Source organism: Podarcis melisellensis, assembly GCF_964234715.1.
Source record: "Podarcis melisellensis genome assembly, chromosome: 2".
Taxonomy (NCBI): Eukaryota; Metazoa; Chordata; class Lepidosauria; order Squamata; family Lacertidae; genus Podarcis; species Podarcis melisellensis.
Window position 1 is genome coordinate 88,198,211 of NC_138529.1, and position 23,999 is coordinate 88,222,209.

A 23,999-nucleotide genomic window follows, 5' to 3' on the forward strand; every position below is an offset into this window, starting at 1 on the left:
TTCAGGGACGGGAATGGAGCTGGATCACAAATAACCTGTGTAAACTACATAGGACTCCACAGCTGCTTTTCCAGCAGAGGTTGACAGGGAGAAATGGATGCAGAAGTGGGAAGTTGCATTAGGAGGGACAGAATGATATTGTAGCTGTGGTAATGCAAATAATTGGCTGTACTATGACCCTACTATGAGTAAATAAGCTCAGGCTGGTATACTGGTATACACGCAAGTGCGCAGACACACCCATAGTCATAAGAGGTAAACATGCTGAAGTTGAAACCAAGATCCTATGCTAGATGCCAAGTTCCATGAGGAATTTTGCTTGAGCAAAATTACAGAAAACGAACAGCTCCTTGGGGCATTGTACTGACGTCACTGAGCAGACCAAGCCTTTCATATGAGAGTTTAGAACAATAAGAAGTCTCTTAACAAGATTTTGGGTCGCTAGAACTTCTCCCACATAAGATAAGTAGTTAAAGTAGTAGACAGGTATAATGGATGACTGCCAATGTTAAAGGTCAGTAGATCACAAACAATGATATTCTCTCAAGACATTGTAGTTGGAATTGGATTGTGTAACAGGCAGGACACAGTTCTGAATGGAAGTAATGGACATAAACAACTTCATCTACCAACTGGAATGATGATATTATTATTATTATTATTATTATTATTATTATTATTATTATTATTCCTTGTTAAATTTGCTTACTGCCAAAGATCACAGGGTGGCTCACAACATAAAAATACAAAATGAGAACACAAAAGACATAATAAAAACAGTTGGGGCATCATTTTACCTGAACCTCATGACTCGAAAACTTTAGACATGTAGTCCATATATCAAAGCAACGTGAACGAACAACAATCATGTATACCAGACCATTTACTGGTACCAAGCCTGGTATTTGCCACTGTTATCTCAGTTCACTCCAGAAGGAAATATTGCAACACTGTCTTGATAAAGCTCTTAATCCAATGTTTCCAAGACACAGGGCTCTTTCCCTAGCTATTTTTATTTTTTGCTGTATTATTTTATTGTGCAACTGTAGTGTTTCCCTTTGCAAGTATTAAATATTGTAATATGTTCTTCCCCCTTGGGATCTGATAAATTGATAACAATGTTATCAGAGTATTACAGGCTGTTTTTTTCTGTGTATATGGCATTATTAGCACGCATTTAAGGATGTGAACATAACTGGGTAGTCAGGATTTGAAAGGACGGTTTAACTGAGATGATAGGCATTACTACTAGAAAGCTGTATGAAGAAGATAACAATTTGGAATACGAATCTAGGGAGAACCTGCAGGATGGGACCCAGGGTCCATCTAATCTTGGCACCCTGTTCTCACAGTGGCTAACCAGATGTTTGGGGAAAGCCTGCATGCAGGACACGAGCACAACAGACTCCCCTCCTGGAGTTTGCAACAACTGGTACAGTGGAACCTCAGTTGTCGAACATAATCCGTTCTGGAAGACTGTTCAACTTCCGAAACGTTCGACAACTGAGGTGCTATGGGTGGTTGGCAATGTCAATGGAGAAAATTGAGAAACATGCCTCGGAAGCTGTTCAACTTCCGAGGCGCGTTCAGAAACGGAAGCAATTAATTGTGGGTTTTCGGCGTTCAAAAACCGAAACGTTCGGTTTCTGAGATGCTTGAAAACCGAAGTTCAACTGTACTCAGAAGCACACTGCCTTCAACAGTGGAAGCAGAACCTAGCCATCATAGTTAGTAGCCCTTCGAGGCCTTACCCTCTATGAATTTGTCTAAACCTCTTTTAAGGTCACCCAACATGGTAGCCATCATTACCTCTTGCAGAAGCAAATTCCGTGGATGAACTATGTGTTGTGTGCAAAACTGCTTTCTTTTTGTCAAGTTCCATGATGCCGCGCAGACTCACTGTGTCCAACAGACAGACTCAAATTGCCCACACCTGAGCCCTTACAACATTTCTGCACAACCTGCTCAAAGCAGCACACCCAGGTGGTGACTTTTCGTTGCAACGGCAAGCAAGTGTAGGATATATAACCAGAGTGCCAAATCTTTTTAATGCGTAGCTCCAAAGTGTGCTAATTTTATACAATTTTCTACAACAGATGTTAATCACAGTTCTGTAGGGGGAAATTTGGGGGGGGGGGGAGATTTTCATGACTCGTATCTGATAAACACCAAGATGAATTGTAGTGTCAAATCACTCCCCTGTGAGCACTATATTAGTCATGCATATTAATAGTGATGAATAGTTTAGGCTACGCTGCTGCAAAGTGCTACTGCAACGAGCACCAGATGCTGTTATTTACTGAAATGCTCTGCGTGCGCTGGAGGCTGTTGCGATTTTTCTGGTGCAATTTCAGCATGAGAAATTGCATCTCTTTTTGCCAGTTTAAATTTACTGCCATTAGCAAGCCGATTTAGATTTATAATTTCCCCTCTTTTTTATATATTCTTGGGAGGTGGTCGTGTTTAATTTATTGACTCTTGCACAGAATTTTTTGGTTTCTCATATTTTATCAGAATAAGCCTGCCTTAATGAAGAGAAGAAGATCCCAAACTGAAACCAAATGTTGCTTGAGCGCCCACAAGTATAACTGAAACATACCAGGCAGGCAACACTTTTTCTTGGACTGCTTCATGCAGATTTACAGATCACTTACTTTGTCCACATTATGCCTACATGGGAATGGGTGGAGAAACTGAACTGTAAACCAGGGATGGGGAATATTTTCTGGCCACAAGGCCAGATCCTTATCTCTTAACCCTTGGTGGGCCAAAGTTTTGTAGGTGGGCAGGTGTCCTCTCCTACAATATTCCCACTCTGCTCCTTGGTGCTTTCAAGTTTCATGTTGATAGTCCTTGGGACCCAACTGCTGCCGGTCTCCTTTCCCTTGCCTCTTCCTTCAACTTGGCCTTCTGGATTGATTCTCCCACACATTGCCTTGGGTAGTCCCCTCCAAGAATGCTCTGTGTTTGACCTATCTACTGTGGAATCTGAGCACCATCTCACCTGCTTCAGTTTGTTGTTGTTGTTGTTTAGTCGTTTAGTCATGTCCGACTCTTTGTGACCCCATGGACCAGAGGACGCCAGGCACTCCTGTCTTCCACTGCCTCCCACAGTTTGGTCAAACTCATGCTGGTAGCTTCGAGAACACTGTCCAACCATCTTGTCCTCTGTCGTCCCCTTCTCCTTGTGCCCTCCATCTTTCCCAACATCAGGGTCTTTTCCAGGGAGTCTTCTCTTCTTATGACGTGGCCAAAGTATTGGAGCCTCAGCTTCACGATCTGTCCTTCTAGTGAGCACACACATTTAAGAAGCGAGAAGACTTCCAGTATTCTTTGTCTATGTTCACTATGCTCGGACCACAAACTCCGTAATTAGCCTGCTAGTGCCAAAATGGGGAAGATCATGCTCCACTACCTCGTTTGCTTGGTCAAAAGATTTACTTCAGCAGAGCTTCCAGGGTGCTTTCCAGAAACACAAACAATGTTAACAAACTTTGGCTGACATCAACAACTGCTGGGCCTAGTTCTTGTCACCTCATCTCACAGAGGCACAGGGCTGGAAAAGAACGCAAATTGATCAAAAGACTTGAGTACACTATAAAGAGCAGAAAGACACATCTGAGAACTGTTTATGTTAGGAAAATAATAACATAAAAAGATCCCTGCTGGGTTAGACCAAAGGCCCATCTAGTCCAGCTTCCTGTTCTCACAATGGCCAACCTGATGCCTGTGGGGAATGTGCAAGTAGACCCTTAGCACAGCCCTCAGAAGGCTACTGCCTCTGATAATGGAAGTTGAACATAGCCCTCAGGATAAGTAGGCACGGATAGCCTTATCTTCTAAGAGTTTGCCGCATCCTCTTTTAAAGCCAGCCAGCTTCATTGAAAGTCTTCGAGTTCTAGTGTTAGGAGAGAGGTGAGAAAAACTTTTCTCTATCTACTTTCTCCATGCCATGCATAATTCTATAAATGTCTATCATGTCACCTCTTATTTCCCTTTTCTCTAAACTAAAAAGTCACAAATGCTGCAACCTTTCCTCGTGGAGAGTTTGAGCCACCCCCTTGACTATTTTGGTAGCCCTTTTCTGAATACCAGAAGACAGGCTCTATGAGGCGATCATGTCAGACAGTAGTCGATCGCTGGGGTAGGTGGGAGCAGTGGTGGCTGGTGCTCATTGGAACTGGTTCATTAAGGGGCAGGGAGGCCAACAGTAGATGGCGCTAGAGCCAACTAATTCTAGTTTTGCCTCCATCCTCCTCCATGCTGAGTTCTACAATGGCAACACTGACACTAAGTGTCCTGAGGTGTCACTGAGCTCAAGAGTGGGCTGGCAGGCTGAGATGGATGAGGAGAATGTGCCCCCTGCTCCTCCCTTGCCTCCTAGGTAATCCCACTACCCCCAGGGCATCACCCACTTTGGCTAACCAGTGCCCCAAACAAAGTAGACAATACCCGATTTAAAAAATGAGGGCAATCACTTTATTCCAACAAGAATAAGAACAACAGCATCTGAGTCCGTGTCTCAGCGAGACATCCGTTTCCTGACTCACTGCTGTTCCCTGGGCCTCGCACGCTTCGGCCAGGAATAAATCGGTCAGGAAGGCTCTGCAGCGGCCATGGAATTTAAAGATACTGGGAAAGCACCTGTAGAACAGGAGGTAGCAATTCATCGAATCAGAATCATCTTGACAAGTTGCAATGTGAAGTCGCTTGAAAAAGTCTGTGCAGATCTGATCAGAGGTGATAAGTAAAAGAACCTAAAAGTGAAAGGACCTGTCCGCATGCCCACCAAGACTCTGCGAATCACCACAAGGAAAACACCATGTGGTGAAGGTTCCAGGACCTGGGATTATTTCCAGATGTGCATTCACAAGCATCTCATTGACTTGCACAGTCCTTTGGAGATTGTCAAGCAGATAATTTCTATCAGTATTGAGCCTGGAGTAGAAGTTGAGGTTACCATTGCTGATGCCTAAATGATTGTCATCTGCTTCAAAAAAAGTTAATATCAACTTTAAAAAACACACAGAACAACAGCATCTGGGGGGGGGGGGAATGCCCCAAACTGGGTAGCAGTGTTGTACAGAGGAAGCAACCAACAAAACAGGAGTCGGAAGTTGTCAAGGAGCAAAGTTGATGGGAGATTATTGAGATTGTCTGAGGTTCTTAAGAATGGGGAAAGCATGGGTATGCTGCCCATATACAGTGGGGTAGATACAGAGGGAACACCGCAGTAGAAAATGAGGCTGTGTGGTGGTGTAAGGGCTGACTAGAGAAGTTTGTTCCAAAATGTCAGACCTAAATTCCTTAAGGGTAGTTCCAGATGGGTGTTTATCATGGGATGAGCTGGTCCATTAGGGAGTCACCTACCTGCTATCGTACATGTTCCTCCTCCTTAATCTCTAGGGTTGCCATTGTTCAAACAGTGAAAATCTGGACAGAAAAGCTGCTGAGCCTTTTTGGCAAGGTTGTTGAGCTTTAAATAGCAAAATCGCAAAAGAATTGCAGTTTTTGAGCTATTTTTATGGGAAAACGGCACTGCTTACATGGGCTAACACATATCTGGTTTTTCCTGGAAAATTCCGGACGTATGGCAACCCTGTTAGCCTCAGCGTTGCACTAGTTGAACTCAAAAGGCAGGAGACAGCTAAAATTCATTAACTCTGCCTGCTGTTGCCTCTAGCACCCCCTACTGTTGGGCTCCCAATGGGGACCAGCCACCACTGAGAACGGGGTGCTCTTTGTGCATTTTTTAAAGCAGCATCTACATGACATTGTTGGCATCAAAATACCAGCCCCCATTTCCCCCATTTAATCAGGATTTACCTTTTCTAACTTGAAGAACAAACCTGTTTCCAACAACCTGTTTGAGATAGTTGAGCAAGTAGATTTCAATGCTGAATCCCTGTCTGGAGGCAGCCTAAATCGCATTTAATGTTAAAGCACATTTATTATAATTATAGTATTGCTTTATTTGTAATTTTTTTATGACAGCTTGAAAGTGCCTTTCTGGGAGGTTAAAGGTGCCTTTTTGAGTTTATTCCTCACCTGTGAAAATTCCTTTAAAGAGTGTCAGGCTCCCTTTGGCAGCAATGAATTAGACATTGATCTAAACTGTGACTACATGCACACCATGCATTTCATGCACATTCAAAGCACTGTTTCCCCCTCTCAGAGGATCATGGGAAGTGTAGTTTGTTAAGGGTGCTGGGAATTGTAGCCCTTTGGGGGTAAAGTACAGTTCCCAGGATTCTTTTTTGTGTGTGTGTGTTTTAATGTACGGTGTGTATGCATCCTGTGTTTTAGGCAGAATGAAAAAGAGTAAAGTACAAAGATGATTTTTTTTACCCACAATCACATCCAACAGACGGTGAAAGAATGTATTTTTAGAATCGGGGGCAGGTATCAATGGGAGCTCTTAACTTGTAGCCTGGACTTCATTTCAACAGAGATTGATGAATCACTTTACATACTTTTCTTCAGATTGTTTTATAAAGTGGGAGTGGTTCCAGGGGCGTGCATGGGATTTTATCTGCTCCTAACACAGAATCCTCAGTAAACAATATATGTGGAAATTGCTGGAGTGGGACTCAGAGACTTCATCCTGCACCATGAGAATGGATCAGGGACAGAACGGAGACAAAGACAGTAAGTAAACAAAGTCATGCTGTTCAGTATGCCTTGCAAAAGCAGGCAATTTGTCTGAAAGCATGCTTTGTTCTGGGAAGTCGTTCTTCAAAATCAGGGGCTGTACACACTGTACATTTAAAGCTCCCCCCACAAGAATCTTGGGAATTGTAGTTTGCTAAGCATGCTGGGAACTGTAGCTCGGTTGGGGTAAACTACAGGTCCCAAGGTTCTCTGGAGAATGGGGAAATTTGTTTTTTTGATGTATGGTGTGTTCATAGCCTTAGACTCGGCTTTGAAGTACAGTGTGTGGCTTGTGGTAAATAAATGCAAGTTTTCTAGTAGAACCTGATGAAAGGTTGGCTAGTTGCAATTTCTTTCAGAAATGGGAGAGCAGGTAGAATAATATTGATATCTGGTTGAAAGCCTGGTGCATGGTTTCCCTGGATTTCTATTTGAGTTGGAGCCATTCATTGACTTTTCACTATCCTTTGAATTCTGCCTTGCGGTTGCTTTGCACTTTCTGACAGCAAGAGTCCATAGAAGGCAATTTGGGCTTAATGGTCATTTCTCTAACCCATAAGGGAATGATGTGTAATTAACAGAAGCATCATCTAAAGCTACCTCCTGCTCTTGGTTTGCAGAAGGTCATCAAATAGCCCTTTACAAGGAGGTTTAATAACAAAATCCCATTGCTAGTAAATGAATGCACTGGTTATTTTGATGCTGACATTACATGGTTGCTTAAGAAAGAGTTGGTATTTCTGTCCAAGGGGATGTCATTCAGCAGCTTCATACATATAGTTAAGATCTAGTTGAGAACTTGGTTTAAAGGCACCATTTTCCTCTGCTTCAGAGGCTTTTTCTGAGAAAGAAACAAAAGAAAGCAATTTCCTAGTGTACTTAAAGAAGTATAAATGCCTTATTCCATTCAATTTAAAACTGATCTCTCTTCTAAGGGGAATCTTGTTTCATCTTGTCCCTTTACACATCTATGAATACATAAAAGACCATGTTTACCAGTACTCTGCCCTGGTATAAAGACTGCCTGTGTTTTGTCTCCTGGGATATAGTACAGGTCCCCATTTTGTTAGTGTAAATTATTAAAGTGGCCAACCCACAGGTTTTAATCCCTCCCATGGGATTCCAGAATTTAAATCTCTGAGTGGGAACTGGCAGATTCGTCTTGATACCAGTGTCCAAGCATTATGCAGTGGTACCTCGGGTTACATACGTTTCAGGTTACATACGCTTCAGGTTACAGACTCCACTAACCCAGAAATAGTGCTTCAGGTTAATAATTTTGCTTCAGGATGAGAACAGAAATCGGGCTCCGGCGGCACGACAGCAGCGGGAGGCCCCATTAGCTAAAGTGGTGCTTCAGGTTAAGAACAGTTTCAGGTTAAGAATGGACCTCCGGAATGAATTAAGTACTTAACCTGAGGTACCACTGTATATAGACACAAAGTGCCAATTTCCTTCCTTCCTTCCTTCTTCTCCTTCTGAAACTATTCAGGTGAGGGGGGCTCTAAAAACTCACTAAAAAATAGTGGTTCATCTAGTGCTGGACTATGACTGGAGAGACCAAAGGTCAAATCCCCACTCAGCCATGAAATTCCCTGGATGACTTTGGGTCAGTCACTGTGGGTTGCACCCAACATTAGTTCTACAAAGAGTAGGTCCACTGAAATAATTTGGGCCCATTAATATCAGTGGACCTACTCAACTAGCACTGGCTACAAGCCTATGTCTAACCTACCACACAGGGTAATTGCAAAAATACAATTAGGGAGCGCCATCGTACGCCATCTTGAAATGCTTCGAGGGAAGGCGGGGATGAATGTAGTAAAGAAATAGCCAATTGCTGTTATTCTCTAATGAGCACAAACAGATCAATGGTGGTATTGAGCATTATATTAAACACTCTTAAATATACGTAACAAGAGAATAGACCTCTATTATGGTCTGTTAGGAAAATAACCTACTTTGAAAACTGGTGCCGGACAGACTGTTGCAGAGTAAATTAAGCACACAAGAGTGTCCCTGTTTTCATCTCTGAAATGTTGGAGAATATGAAAGTGGATGTGCAATTTGGGGCTGAGCTGTATTTGTCAAAGATGATCCATCATGGACACAGAAAAGCTATTGCAAGATTACAGTTATTACAGATCAAATCAGTAGTCCTAAGTGGGAAATGGGGAGGTATTTTTCTTGCAGAAAAGGAATGGCTGGCGTGACCTGAATATTATAGATTGGGACAATTTATGTGATTTGCCTTTTTACATGCAGCACCTAGAAAATAAATGGCCTTAATCTTGTGTGGTAGTGCACAAGATTGCAATGGCTACACATGCACGGTTTTGTTCCCTGAGCTGTTTCTTCTTCCAGAAACAAGCTGCTTTTTAAAAACTAGAAGGGTATAATTAATGGCAGCTCAGGGATTTACAAAGGGTGGGGGAAATACTGTGAAGACGTGTCTCATGCATATTGCTGAATTATATGGGCAATGTGCTTGAAATACTTGTTTACAGGGGGATATGATTATGATTTTATTTATAACTAAAGTTCACCCCATTCCTTAAATGCAGGAAGATGTATGGGACAAACCCTGAAAATTTGACAAAGCATCTACAGAATAGATGATATTGGGGGCATTTTCTGAATCGCTCTGAGATGCCTTCTTCTACATCTTTGAGTCTGCTCAAACACCCACATGCAGGCAATTCAGCAGGCAGATTCAGTGGTGTAGTGTGGGGGGTGCAGGGGGGCCGGCTGCACCGGCCGCAACATCTGGGGGTTAGGGTTAGGGGGTGCAAATCCACGGGTTAGGGGGCACAAATTACTTGCCTTGCCCCGGGTGCTGACAACCCACGCTACGCCACTGGGCAGATTACCTTAGTTTCTGATTGTTCCTGGTAACTCACTGGTCCTGTTTTCCTAGAGTGTGCCATTTGGTAAGATGCTGAGAATGTCTTATAAACATTGTGAATGAGAAGCAACATATTGAATATCTTAAGTTTTCAGCTCTTTCCCCTGTTCTCTAGAGGGGCATATGATGTTGCCACACTGCTGCAGCTCTTCCATCCCATTCCCTCCTAATAGCCACTCATCCATGCAACAAATGTTGCCAAACTGCTAGACTTGCATTTTTTTTAGAATAAGTTCAACTGGATCCATACTGCTACAATTTTTAAAGACAGACAGACACACACCCACACCGTTTCATATAAACAAGCAGAAAAGAGCATTCAGCAACATGTATGCTTTAGGCAATATGCCATTCCACTCCTTTATTTTTCACTATTTATTCATTATTGCACCTCTATCCCACCCTTTTCTCCCAGGAGCTCAAGGTGGTATACTTGGTTATCCACCTACCATTTAATCCCCACAACGACTCTGTTAGGCAGGTTAGCCTGAGAGGCAGTGACTGGCCCAAGGTCACCCAGGTGAACTCCTTGGCCAAGTGGGGATCTGAATCCAGGTCCTAGTCCAACCCTGTAACCACTATACCACACAGACTCCTTGATTGTTATGGGCCTGAAGCTGGGTTCACATGTACCTCTGTCACACATAACATCATTTCTTTATTTTTTGCTCTGGATGTCGTATAACGATAATGAAGGGGGCAGTTTTCATTGACATGCATAACGGCACAACAACTCTCAATATCTTCATGTGTTTCACCCAGAGTTAATGGAACTGAACCCTTTATTTCTATGGGTTTTGACAGAGGTATCACACAACTGCGGTCAAATGCATATTATGAATAGATGTGAATACACCCTTTTCCATTGTCCAAGCACACCCAACTTCTTTGTTCCACTAACCTAGAACAAGGAGGCTGTATTTACACACTATTGTGACTTCCAACTGGATTGCTATAGCAACAGGTCTGTCTGCAAGTTGCAGACTACAAACAAGAACTATTTATAACTTTGTTATTTCTGGTTATTTACTATATCATTATTTTCAGGGCCGATATCTGGCACACATGAGCATATTCTTCCTTCTAAGTTGACCTTTACTATGGCATTTACAAACTATACAGTGGTACTTAAGTACTTACCGTGTTTTTCGTTCCATAAGACGCACCAGACCACAAGACACATCTAGTTTTTGGAGGAGGAAAACAAGAAAAAAAATATTCTGAATCTCAGAAGCCAGAACAACAAGAGGGATCACTTCTCAGTGAAAGCAGCAATCCCTCTTGCTGTTCTGGCTTCTCGGATAGCAGCCTGCAGTCGCTCAATAAGACGCACACACATTTCCCCTTACTTTTTAGGAGGGAAAAAGTGAGTCTTATAGAGCAAAAAATACGGTAATTCGTTCCGGAGGTCCGTTCTTAACCTGAAACTGTTCTTAACCTGAAGCACCACTTTAGCTAATAGGGATTCCTGCTGCCGCCGCGCCACCGAAGCACGATGTCTATTCTTATCCTGAAGCAAAGTTCTTAACCTGAAGCACTATTTCTGGGCTAGCGGAGTCTGTAACCTGAAGCGTATGTAACCTGAAGCATATGTAACCCGAGGTACCACTGTAGTTCACTTTCAAGGCAAGCTGGACAGATTTGTGATCATTGTTATACAACCAGCTTCAAACCAGTAGTTAAAGACCATAGAAGGAGGGGAGGGGAAGCTTAAAGAAAAATAACAACTTGAGTTCATCTTCTTTTGCTTAAATGTCGGAAATGGCACCCACTAAACCTGCCGATAATGAAGGTTAGGGCTGCAAAGCTGGCTCACTGATAGTAAATCAGGCCTGGATAGTGTGGTTTTAGCATTCATGGACTGTTATCATAAAATCATAGAATTGTAGAGTTGTAAGGGTCCATGCGTGTCATCTAGTCCAACCCCCTGCAATGCAGGAATCTTCCAGCCAATATAGGGCTCCAACCAATGACCCTGAAATTAAGTGTCTCACGTCCTACAACTTCTCTATGCAGTTTTAATGTTGTTTTCTTCTCCAATTTTGATCACTCTACAGACCCTTCAGGGCTGAATAATGGGTTATTTAGTTAACTAACACACACACACACACACACACACACACACACTGCTAAATGTTAGAAATATCAAAGCGGTGTACAAAATACAGATACACAACATAATATAATAAAATCAAAAACACAGCACCACCAGCTTACATTCACAGTGGTTGTCAGTAGGGTAGATCAGTAAAATTAATCAAGGAAACACTGGGAGGGGTGGCGGTGGGTTGACATTTAGCATGCACGGTAAATAGGAAACTGTCAGCACATGCCTAATTTCCAGGGGGAAAGTGTTGTTGCTGTTGTTGTTGTTGTTAATTGAATTTGTTAGTTGCTTTATCCTGCCCAACCCAACCAAACAGACACCCCCTGCCCCCAGATACATTAAAACTAAGAGGGGAGGAAATACATCCCGCCACTGATAGTTAAAAGGCTTGGTTATAAAGGAAAGTATTTACCTGGTGCCTGAAGACATATAATGATGGCACCAGGCAAGCCTCCCTGGGGAGGTAAAGGGTAAAGGGGACCCCTGACCATTAGGTCCAGTCGTGACCGACTCTGGGGTTGCAGCGCTCATCTTGCTTTATTGGCTGAGGGAGCCAGCGTACAGCTTCCGGGTCATGTGGCCAGCATGACTAAGCCGCTTCTGATGAACCAGAGCAGCGCACGGAAATGCCGTTTACCTTCCCGCTGGAGCGGTACCTATTTATCTACTTACACTTTTACGTGCTTTCGAGCTGCTAGGTTGGCAGGAGCAGGGACCGAGCAACGGGAGCTCACCACATCGGGGATTTGAACTGTCGACCTTCTGATCGGCAAGTCCTAGGCTCTGTGGTTTAACCCACAGTGCTACCCGCGTCCCTTCCCTGGGGAGAGCATTCTGCAAATGGGAAGCCACTGCAGAAAGGCCCTTGCATGCACAGGTGTTGTGAGCCTGAGTACCAATGATCGAAAGATCACTCATGATTGATCAAATTAGGCCACAACTTTATTTATTACAGATGTTAAGGGCTTGGCATAGGCACTGGGTTGTAACTGATATGGTTTGCTGAATGGTGGACCAGGGGGTCGAAACAGTGCCAAGGAGGTCCTATGACATACATCAAATAGGTGCCACTATGCCAGGATCGCCGGCTCAAGAAGTGCTATGGCCCTTGCCCTTGCCCAGGTGTCTGGACAGAAGCACCTCCTCCAAGGTCCCTTTAAGAGGATACCCCATTCCCTTGGAGGGGCAGGCAGAGGCTTACAACCTTCTCTCCAACCAGAACTAAGGCTTATACCCAATGCCTTACCTGCCACACGAGCCGGTCCAAATTCTGGCTCGCCACCAATCTACTCAAAAGCAACATGTCAAATCGGCCAGGATATCCATAAGCCAAACATCATTCTCAGGTGCACAGAATCTGACCTGTTGGTTTTGCAAAGCCACTTTCCTTTGGAGGTAACCTTTGTGTTACCACCCTCTGGACTTCCCATGGAAGGGGCACATGAAGAAGAGCCTCAGATGATGATTGCAGAGTCTGGGGTGGTTCATATGGGGAGAGCCGGTCTTGGAGGTATTGTGGTCCTGAGCCGCTGAAGGCTTTTGAGAAAACTTGTGCCACCACACTAAAGATGGATGGCAGGACTATGAAGCACCACAAGAGAACTATGGCAGTCAAATGGCTATGGAGGGGAGAGGTGGCTTCTCAGTTAAATTTCTGTATAGACTCCAGCTTGACCATTTCCACCAAAGAGCTCATAAATCTTGGGTATGTGTGGGATAGTACAATGGTCCCTTGATGAGCATTTGATGGGCCACAGTTCATAACTAGGGACATTCAGTACCAATACTGCTCAAGTAGCGCAGGCCTTTTCTAAACAGATTCTGGAAACGAGATAGGCTACTAGCTCCCTCTTCCTCTGCTGGACTCAGAAAACCTGGAAGCAGTTCTGAGTCCACATTTTTTTTTTTTTTAAGCAAGGGGAAAATTGATTTGATTAAAGGTTTTGGGTTCTTTTTTTTAAGCTATCAAAACCTCCTGCAGCATAACCTACTTGTGTTCTGCAGCCTAGTGCAAGTGTAGCTATTGCAGTTCCCTCCAGATGTTGATGGACTCCATCAGCTGCAGTCAACATGGGCAAGGGGTGATGGGTGTTGGTGTCAAAAGGTACCACTGGTCTAGTGAGATCATCTGTAATAAAGGAAGCTAGAAATTGCTTGTGTCCGGATCAATTCTTTTTTTGCCCTCTGCCTCTAGACCACAGTATTGTATTAAAGCAAGAGAAATGGAGTGGTGTATCATCTTATTATTTTTTTGTACGTAGAAGAATAGAGAGATTATTTTTGTCCTAGTGAATAATTGTGAATGCTTTCAGCAGAAAGGTCCACTTTATCAAATTGATGAATGATGTCATCAAGTCACTTTCCCCAGTGTTAGAATTGTACATTGTTAGCAAGTGGCATTTCCTGGAGCTTCTGCATGTATATATATTTTCTTGTATGGACCTTCAAAATGGCACAAAGCACTCTAGTGTGATGGTTACTGAGTGCATTGTTTCTGCATTAGGAATCATGAGCACCTATTGTTACAGCTCAGCAAAGGGCATATTTTTAGAAGAGCACATGAATCAAAGAAACATCTGGTGCTCTAAGATTACTTGCAGGCAATTCTAAACTCTTGCATTAAAAAGGCAATGACTGTTGCTAAAAAATAAAGTCTGAGAACATAGAATTCAGAACATATGATTATACAAAAAAAGAAACCCAAAATACACGATAATTTGACTAAATATTCCACTCATATTTATGTCTAAAACAGCTACCCTGGAACTGGAATCAGAGCCTGAAAGTCCTTTAGCACCTCCTGCAGATCTGTTAGAGCCACTGGGTCATTATGAGTGGACTTTCCGAGATCTTGGTAAGTATGCATTGACATCATGGCACCCCCTAGAAAAATATTGTTAAGTCACTCTAAAATATTGTAAGCCACTTTGAGCTGCAGTGGCAAAAAATGCGACTAGTAAATTAAATAAATAAGCAAATAAACAAACAATAGAATTTCAGCCTAAAGACTTTGGGGATGGATTCAGACTTGCCCTCTTGCAAATGGAAGCTCCTTCCATTCATGAAAGGGAGGGTCCCACTGAAGGAAAGGCAGGGCAACTTCCCGCTGTTCCTGAAGGTCCCCCAATCCTTTGGATCAGGTTTTCAGGGGATCCTGAGTTTTGCAATGCAGAATCAGCAGCAACGATCTGCTCCCTCAAACAGAGAAGAGTTCTCCCTAGAACTAGTCTGGATCCAACCCAATCGATGCATTACTGCCAAAGAACAATACGTTATACAGGGGTACCTCGGGCTAAGTACTTAATTCGTTCCGGAGGTCCATTCTTAACCTGAAACTGTTCTTAACCTGAAGCACCACTTTAGCTAATGGGGCATCCTGCTGCTGCCGCGCCGCCGGAGCACAATTTCTGTTCTCACCCTGAAGCAAAGTTCTTAACCTGAGGTACTATTTCTGGGTTAGCGGAGTCTGTAACCTGAAGTGTCTGTAACCTGAGGTACCACTGTAATGCAATGCAAGTTTCCACTTGCTACCGTGGAATGTCTTGGGCTGGCACTGTATGATGGAAATACCCAAGGCTATGGGAAATACCCATAGCACATCTGTAACCCTGGCCAATATAACTCACCAAGCTGAGAATCTGTGCAGAAAACCCTTTCACTGACTATCAGCCGTAAGAACTAGAGAAAGGTGGGATTCCATTTTCAGACAGAATATATATTTGACAGATAGATGCTGCATGTTAATTACAACAGTTAAAAATGTGTATCAAGGTCTGTTCATATGTTTCCCTGGTTCATTTAGTTGCCAATGGCCAGAAGATAGAAAGCAGAATGATGAGAATTATTATTATTATTATTATTATTATTATTATTATTATTATTATTATACGTTTAGTTGTGTCCGATTCTTCGTGACCCCATGGACCAGAGCACGCCAGGCACTTCTGTCTTCCACTGCCTCCTACAGCTTGGTCAAATTCATGCTGGTAGCTTCAAGAACACTGTCCAACCATCATGTCCTCTGCCGTCCCCTTCTCCTTGTGCCCTCCACCTTTCCCAACATCAGGGTCTTTTCCAGGGAGTCTTCTCTTCTTATGAGGTGGCCAAAGTATTGGAGCCTCAGCTTCAGGATCTGTCCTTCCAGTGAGCACTCAGGGCTGATTTCCTTAAGAATGGATACGGATCTTTCAGGTTTTCACTGTTATCCCACCCCACCCGCTTTGTCAGCACCAGGAAATTATTGACGATGAAGACTAATTCTTCTTTAAATTCTCCCATCTAGGCAGAAAAAAATTAGTTCCGCCTCCAGAGGTAATGCAAAAGTTTAGTGAACAGAGAAACAACCCAGTGTTTCTGCAATGCAGGTAAGAAATGTTTGTTTATTTTCCTTGCCTTTCTAAGGTCCTAGCACTGGTATGAATCACACCCCACGCCCTGCAAAAAAGGTGCAAGTACCCACAGACTGAATCTCCTGAGCCTATAGGATTGGGCTAAGCAAAAATTCTTTGGTGGCTGGTGCCTATTGGGATGGTTAGGGCAGAAGACTGGCCGGCCAACAGTAGCTAGAGTCATAAAATCATAGAACTGTAGAGTTGGAAGGTACCCCAATGGTCAACTAGTCCAAACCCCTGCAATGCAAAGGCAATTACAAGTTTTCCTTGTTTCATTCCCACCCTCTAAACTGCTGATCTCTAAAAGGATGAAGTGGAAGCTAAGCAGGAGGAAGTTGACAGCCAGGGCCACCCCTAGGCTAGTTGTAATAAAAAAAAGGGGGGCAGGCATTTGGGATGCTGGCTTAAGGCAGACTGAGGTTAGTGGGGCAGCACCCAATTTGCCCTAATGGACCACAGTGGGCATGTTTGCACCAGGAACTTGCTACTCCATAGAGTCAGCCACTCCTCTCCCCCAGCCACTACATGCTGTTTGCCTCTAGACATTTTGTTCCAGGCAGCAATGGTCAGGTGGTTCGTGTGATGGCCCTGTTTTGAGCAAAGTGCACAGAACCAGCTGCTGATGGGGCTTTCAAAACTCCATCGTTACGATCCATTTACCTCTACATAAAAGGAGCAAGATTATACGTGTCTGTGTGTTTCAGAGGTTTTGCGCTGCCTGTAATCTTTAGAACGGGGCTGTTGAGAAAAGGCATATCAATATAATTTGACAGAGATAAGGAAACTGCAACCAGCCTAGAGCACAAGAATATTAGATAAGAACAGGCATGTTATTTAATAATTTGTTTTGGTTAACTTGAGGCTGGCAGTGATTTTTATTCCCCACCCATTCATTATTGTGTTATGGACACTGAGAGAGCCCTGACGGCAACGTCATAGAGGCCATGTATCGCACCAAGAGATGTGATTGCCATTCACTTCTTCATTCCATGTTTGCATTTTTGGAGCTCCTGAACGACTGATACGGGTATTAAATTCATTTATGTATGGTTCAGAAACGAGTGTGTGTTGTGCCGTTAATCCACAGGATCCCAAGAATGACAGATGACATGGCCAGAAATGCGCTCTTCAGCTTTGTCAATTCCAAATGTTGCTATGGCAACAGAGCTGCAGGAGAGCTTGTCATTCAGGAACTGAAGCCGCAAACATTGTACAGGGTGAGTATCCCCAGATGCGCTTCCAACAGGTGTAAATTAGACAAGAGTTAGGGAAGGGAAGTGGCTTGATGCAGATAGTTAAGCACTCCAATCCGTCTGATTGATTTCAGTGGGACTTTAGCAGCATCTCATAGCTAAAAATATTTACCAGGCACATGCTCTCCACTGAGGTTTCTTCCCTTTAATCTTCAGTGCGCAGGTTATTCAGTCTGCATTTGCTCAGAGGCATGCTTCCAGGAGCAGAGGGTGGGGCAGGGTGTTGCTTACCTGACCTCCTGGCAGCAGAATTGCTTCTGCTTGTCAGGAATGGGAGTGGAAGGGGAAAGGTGGTGGGGAAGTCTGTGCTGTGCAAATGCACCAGCAGGAACAACATGCTGGCTCCAGTGATGTGTTTGCACAGCTCCAGCCTCCCTTGGCACTCTCCCTCTTGGTAAGCAGGAGCAATTCTGCTGCTGGGAGGCCAGGTAAGCACTACTGCCCCACCCTGCCCCCACTGCTGCAACCTCTTAATGATTATTTCATATACCTGAGGGCCAGGACTGGCCCAAGGCATTTTGGCACCTGAGGCGAACCACAAAATGGTGCCCCTCACCCTGTGTCAGTGTTGGAGTCAGTTGTAAAGGTAAAGATAAAGGGACCCCTGACCATTAGGTCCAGTCGTGGCCGACTCTGGGGTTGCGGCACTCATCTTGCTTTATTGGCTGAGGGAGCCGGTGTACAGCTTCCGGGTCATGTGGCCAGCATGACTAAGCTGCGTCTGAAGAACCAGAGCAGTGAACGGAAACACTGCTTACCTTCCCGCCGGAGTGGTACCCATTTATCTACTTATACTTTGACGTGCTTTCAAACTGCTAGGTTGGCAGGAGCAGGAACCGAACAACGGGAGCTCACCCCGTCACGGGGATTCGAACCTCCAACCTTCTGATCAGCAAGCCCTAGGCTCTGTGGTTTAACCCACAGCACCAGCCGCATCCCTATGGAGTCAGTTGTAGGTCAGCAATAAAACAATAAATCAACCAAGGCCAGTGACTCTTTATTCAAGGAAACAAATTGCAGCTCCAGCCCAGTGGTCTCAGCAACCCTTTCCTGGACCTCTTGTCCTGATGAAGCAGTTGTGAGGGCAGAAAGTCCCCACCTTTCTAGTGCTGACTAGGACTCTTCCTCTCCAAGCTGCGTCTAGGCACAACCACCCTCTGCTCTGGCCTTTTCATTTCTCAGTGTGTTCTACAATCCCAGGGGGAAGGGGAGCTGGATGCAGCAGGAGGGGAGACTCCCTGGCTTCTTCTGCAGCAGGCCTCTCCACCTCTTGGCTCCACTCCCTCCAGCCCCCACTACTACCTCTGAGTCTGAACTGTGCTCTGCCACAGCCTCTTCCTGCTCACTAAGTCCTGTTACCTCTTCAGCTTCCGACACACCCTCCTCCCAGTCTGCTCCCTCTTCTCCCTGACCACTCATCATCGTCCCACCACAAATCCTCTGGTTCTGAGCCTTCTTCCCCTGGGGGTTCCCCAGCTGGTGCCTCCCACCATTCCTCTGCATCCAGCCAGTCCATGACTCCCCACCAGGGAAGAAGAGGGGAGTGAAGATCTACATCAGGAACAAGGGGGGGAAATAAAGATCAACATTGGGAACAGGGTTTGGGAGAAGACCAGCAGTGCCTCCTATTCACTGAGAGGCCACTGTGGAGGAAATATTAGGGCGGCAGGGGGAAGCTGTGAAGGAGGTGGTAGATGTGGTCTTCAAGGAGCTGCAGCTGTCTCTAGCACTGTGGCAGGTGACACATTCCTTGCCGACTGGATCTGCTACTCGGTGGATCCTGCTGCTGAGGCAGTCAACTCATTTTGCCTCATGGGTGGGCCACTCTTGCCAAGACCTAAGTCTCATAAATAAAAACTGGTTCATGTACATGAGTCTTGGTGACCAGTGGCACAAACTGAACATGCCAAATTTGGTTTGTGAGAGGCTGAGATTTATTGTTGTGAGATGGCTATGAATATGAGGAACAGGAGGGCAATGATGCAGAGATATGATGAAATTTGCTTCTTGTTCAATTACTTTCAGGAGTTGTGGGATGGCATGGCAGGCCACTGGTCCATCACAGACTACCATCTCAAAATGTCCCCAGACAACTCTACTTGCTGAGCAGGGCTTAAAGTGAACAAAATATTTCCTATTTACTTTCAGTGATAATTACAGTTTCTAGTAATTGCATTTAATTACAATATTTATTTCTCCACAGTATCGGCTGGAAACCTTTACTGAAACAAGATTATGTGAATGGACTTTTGAGCCTTATACCAGTGAGTAATTTTCATGAATAGTGAATCATCCATTTTGATTGCAGTTGTGTCATTGTAATCCAATGTAATTTGTCACCTAATTATGCTTTGTACAGAGCCCCAAAAAATCCAGCTTCATTTTACTTACAACCATTCTGTCATAACTGATAGTGAGCACACAGCCACGTGGATGGCTGATTCCCTGTAACACCTGTCCATGAAATCAGGAGAATTTGTTCACACTTTAAGCGAACCTACCACACCCACAGAATCAATATAGGAATCAAAACAACTTCTCCTTCAAAATCCACACTTCTCAAACATTTGTAATGTAATTCTCCAGTAAAAGAATGTGCACAGAAATGTGCATAATAGATAAAAAAATGAAAATAACATACAAAATGCGTGCAATTAAGGGAGAATTCCTTGCAGAAAAATACACACACTAGGCTGTGGTTTTTCAACGTGATGCCCATGGGTATCATGGGGCCTGCAAAGGGCTTCAGTGGTGCCCTCAAGCTTGGGAGGCAGACTCAGGGATTTCTTTTCTTTTTTCTTTTTAAAAAGGAAGTCCTAGAAATAAAGCTATGAAGCAAAATATACAATTATCCTTCTAAGTGATTTCTGGAAATAAGTGAGCCTGGTTGCTTCTACCTGTCAGTGTTGTTAGCCAATGGGCGAAGTCAGAGCTGTCATTGATAAGTGAGGTGTGTGAACACCAGGCAACAGGAACCCCTGGGTTCCTAAAGAGCTTATGTTTTCCTCTTCCCTTTGCGTGTTCAGACCTTTAAACCTTCCCCTTAAATAAATTCAGACAAGACTCAAATTTTGGTTTGGTTTTTGGCAGATTTTAGGCCACAGCTTTATTGATTACAGCAAGTGAGTGGTTGCATAGGCTCTGGTTCAACTAGCTCCCTGCACCCTTGCAGGCAGCGCTGACCCAGGGCACCAGCATAGGTCAGCCAAGGGTGAACACCTGGATAAGCGGAAAGTCGGGAACAGGCTATGTCCACCAACCAAATGTCCCCCTGGACTCAGGCATGGGCACAACCCCCTCTCAGGAGTTGACCAAACCATTGAGTCCCTGGATTCCTTTAACAGAATACCCTTCACATAGGGTGGCGAGAGTGTTCCCCCATCCCTATCACCTGAACCAGAGCATATCCACAACCTTACTAGTTGTGATGATTTGCTACATGGCAGGCAAAACCCAAATGGCAACATCCAATCAGCCAAGTGGGGAAATTTCTGCCGTGCCCCCGTCCCAACGACAGATGACACAAGACGGCATAGCAAGGTCAAGCACAACAAGCCCTAAAAGTAGGGAGAGGTGGGCGGGTGTTCCGATGCACAAACCGAAAGAGGAAGCTCTGGGTCCCTTAATCCGTTTAGGCTGAGTCCCATTGGCCTGATTAAACCCAGCATCAAGGGACCTACCAACTGGGTGCTGTGGCTATCCAAACGTACCCACCCACAGCACAGGGTTTGGTTGCCAGGTCTCACCACAACACGCGCTCTCTTTTAGGGAGGACCCGATTTAGTGCACTTTCCCCGCATCTGTCTTGCTTTCTAGCAGTCCTTGGAATTTCCATACTTCGCCTTTCCATTCTTCCTAGCAACCAGGATGTGTTTTTTTTCCTTTGAAGGGTTCATCTGAGATCAGGTACTCCCTAAAATTTACTGTTTGCAGAATAAGTGGGAAGTGAATGTTAAGCAATTCCCTCCCCCAATGGCAAATGCAAAACGTGGTAACTTTGCAGAGAAGCTTATACAGTGGTACCTCGGGTTACAAACGCTTCGGGTTACAAACTCCGCTAACCCAGAAGTAGTTGCTCCAGGTTGCAAACTTTGCCCCAGGATGGTGGTGCTGCGGCAGCCGGAGGCCCGTTAGCGAAAGCATGCCTCAGGTTAAGAACGGTTTCGGGTTAAGAACGGACCTCCAGAACAAATTAAGTTTGTAACCTGAGGTACCACTGTACAGATATCCTGCTGTGCGGGAGCTGATGTCTGGGCACACTTTAAGAATTCACTGCACAACTTACAGTACAGTGGTATAAATGTCTACTTTAGAAGTTAGATGAGTCCTGCCCTTTGACCCCAGAAACAGTCTGAATGCTGTTAACACTTCCAAAATAATCAGCAGAGGGCAAAGGGAAACTGGTATCTCATATGCCAATCAATATCTCTCTAAATATTTCAGAAGCTGATGATTCTTGCCTCTCAAACAGATTGCTTCCATGCCACTAACGTTTCATAAAGCATTCAGTTTTTGTTCATTTTGTGCATAATATGTTCCTTCATATCAGTGCTTTTTTTCTGGAGGTACGCTGGGGTACGCATACCCCTAAACATTTTGTGAATATTTGTACTTTTGTTCATTTACTGTATTTAATTTTCCTGATTTGAGCTATAAAACGGTGATTTTCTTGAGTCAAAATGAGAGTAACCCTAAGCATTTTTTTTTTAGAAAAAAGCACTGCTTCATATGATTGTCAGATCATTTGAACTTTGACTCAGCACAGAAAAGTTCCCAGTTACTTTAGGAAAAGGCCTTTCCTTCAAGTTATCACGGGCTCACAAAAGAACCCAAAGTTAAAAGAAAAAAGGTTGCTTGTACTATCAGTATTATAAAGGTGAAGTGTAATGGCTTTCCTGGAAAAGTAATAAACTCCTACTAAAGTGATTGGCACGGCCTGTTGTACAAAGCAGTTGAGAGTTGCTGAAGAGAGCTGAAAGGTTTTCTTTACTAACTTCATCCCCCTCCCCAGTTTTGTGGGGGCTTTGTGATGTCTTTGGGTAGCTGGAGGCAGCCATTATTGCTATTCAAAAAGGCAACTCTTCTCTAGAAACTTCTTGCAAAGTGTGAAATACCTCAGTGCCTGTCAAGGAGCTCAGACAAACATCCCTGGAAAGAGTGAATTCACTTATTGATCCAAAGGAGCAGTCTGGACAAAGAAACTGCACAGATAATCTCTGCACAACTTGATGAACCCCTAGAAAACTTGAACATTATATCTGGATCTTGGGTCCACTAGACAAATGTAACTCAGCATGGAAAACAGGTAGCTATTGAATAGCTAGCTGTATTATCTATTTCAACTAAGAACTCTTTCGATAATTTAGTTTAATGGATATATTAATCAAGGATCTAAAATGTGGAACTATATATTCACATGGTACTCAATTTTTAGTCATATTAAGCAAAGTTTTTTCAAAATAATTCTATTATTCCCTCTAATTATAATAAGAATGGTGAGCAGCAATATGCTGATCAGGGCGAAGCAAAACAGGACCCCCTGTAAACAAAGCAGAGATTTCTCTGTTCCATCTACTATTTGATTTCAATAGGCTTAAGTGGTGTTTGGGTTCGGATTATGGTCTCTAGGCTTGCTAAAATATTGTGTTTATGTTCTTTCTTTCTATCAGATATTTTGGTAGATGGGCCACAAAATGGCGCATCTCCTCAACCATGGGATATTAAAGTCCAAGTTCCACAGATGTTTCAGGAAGATACAAAAAAGTTTCGCATTCCTCACTCTTCTTTAGTAAAGGTAATTTGTCAATCATGGGTTGAAAATCAAGCATTAAGTCACATTATTATACCTGAGTTATGCTGGTTTCTTGATCCGCTTTATCACACAGCTCTGTGATGGTTAATATTTTGTAAGTGGTTTTCATTTACATACCCTTTGCTTTCATTTGCCGTAGGTAAAAAATTCTGTTGCCCTTGGCTGCCACAGTCATTCCCTTGAACTAAATGAGACTTACCTCTGAGTAGACATGCATAGGATTGCACTGTTCTGCTTCCCCAGTTAAGGCACCACCATTCATTTTGTTTAAGACAATGGCATGCAATTGCTGGAAATACTTGGCAGAAATCTGTATTTGTGCACCATTTATATTTCAGGAATGCCACAAGTGTCATGGTCGTGGCCGATACAAATGCAGTGGGTGTCATGGTGCTGGCAGAGTGAGTATTGGCTGTGTCCTCTCCAGTTCAATTCCTTCTTTCTTCTGTGTTCTCAGTGTTATCACTTGTGCCACTTGTATAGCAATCCTGTTTAGTCATTTCATGTTGTAATCTGTGTTGAAAAATCCATATATACACCAGAAGGAAAGCAGTGCCTTGCATACTTAAAAATACCAAATGTGTTGGGGAATGGCATGTTCAGGCAGACATTTCTGACATTTGGGGGAAAGCTGTTACTTCTAGAATCGCATAGCTATCAACTTACAGATTTGAAAATAAGGGACCAGCAGCCTTGAAAATAAGGGATCAGCAGCCAAAATAAGGGATTTTCTGAGCACAGGTATGTTCAACTTCTGAGCCCCTCTGAGCCAAAGGCAGAAAGCCCAGCCAGCAGTCAAACAAAGCCTCAAGCGGTGGTTCCCACAGCACAGCAACCCGGCAAAGGGGATGCAGCAAGGGAAACCACCGTCACCTCTCCG

General features: G+C 43.9%; 1 protein-coding gene and 1 pseudogene across 3 annotated transcripts in view; both read left to right on the plus strand.

The window, feature by feature from the left end:
* The first annotated feature begins 4,519 nt into the window (after positions 1–4,519).
* On the plus strand, positions 4,520–5,034 carry LOC309362681 (small ribosomal subunit protein uS10 pseudogene; annotated as a pseudogene). The gene has a single exon. The product of its transcript is annotated as a small ribosomal subunit protein uS10 pseudogene (transcript).
* Positions 5,035–6,507: 1,473 nt separating this feature from the next.
* Positions 6,508–23,999, plus strand: part of LOC309364952 (protein SSUH2 homolog) — a 43,744-nt gene continuing 26,252 nt past the window's right edge. For both annotated transcript variants that reach the window (XR_014165905.1, XM_081903000.1), the window contains exons 1-7: positions 6,508–6,648; positions 14,419–14,517; positions 15,946–16,027; positions 17,142–17,271; positions 19,511–19,571; positions 22,977–23,101; positions 23,458–23,520. Coding sequence is in view for 1 of the 2 variants with exons in the window: in XM_081903000.1 (XP_081759126.1) it covers positions 6,567–6,648; positions 14,419–14,517; positions 15,946–16,027; positions 17,142–17,271; positions 19,511–19,571; positions 22,977–23,101; positions 23,458–23,520 (642 nt within the window). In the remaining variant the exon portion in view is untranslated. The remainder of the gene's footprint in view (positions 6,649–14,418; positions 14,518–15,945; positions 16,028–17,141; positions 17,272–19,510; positions 19,572–22,976; positions 23,102–23,457; positions 23,521–23,999) is intronic.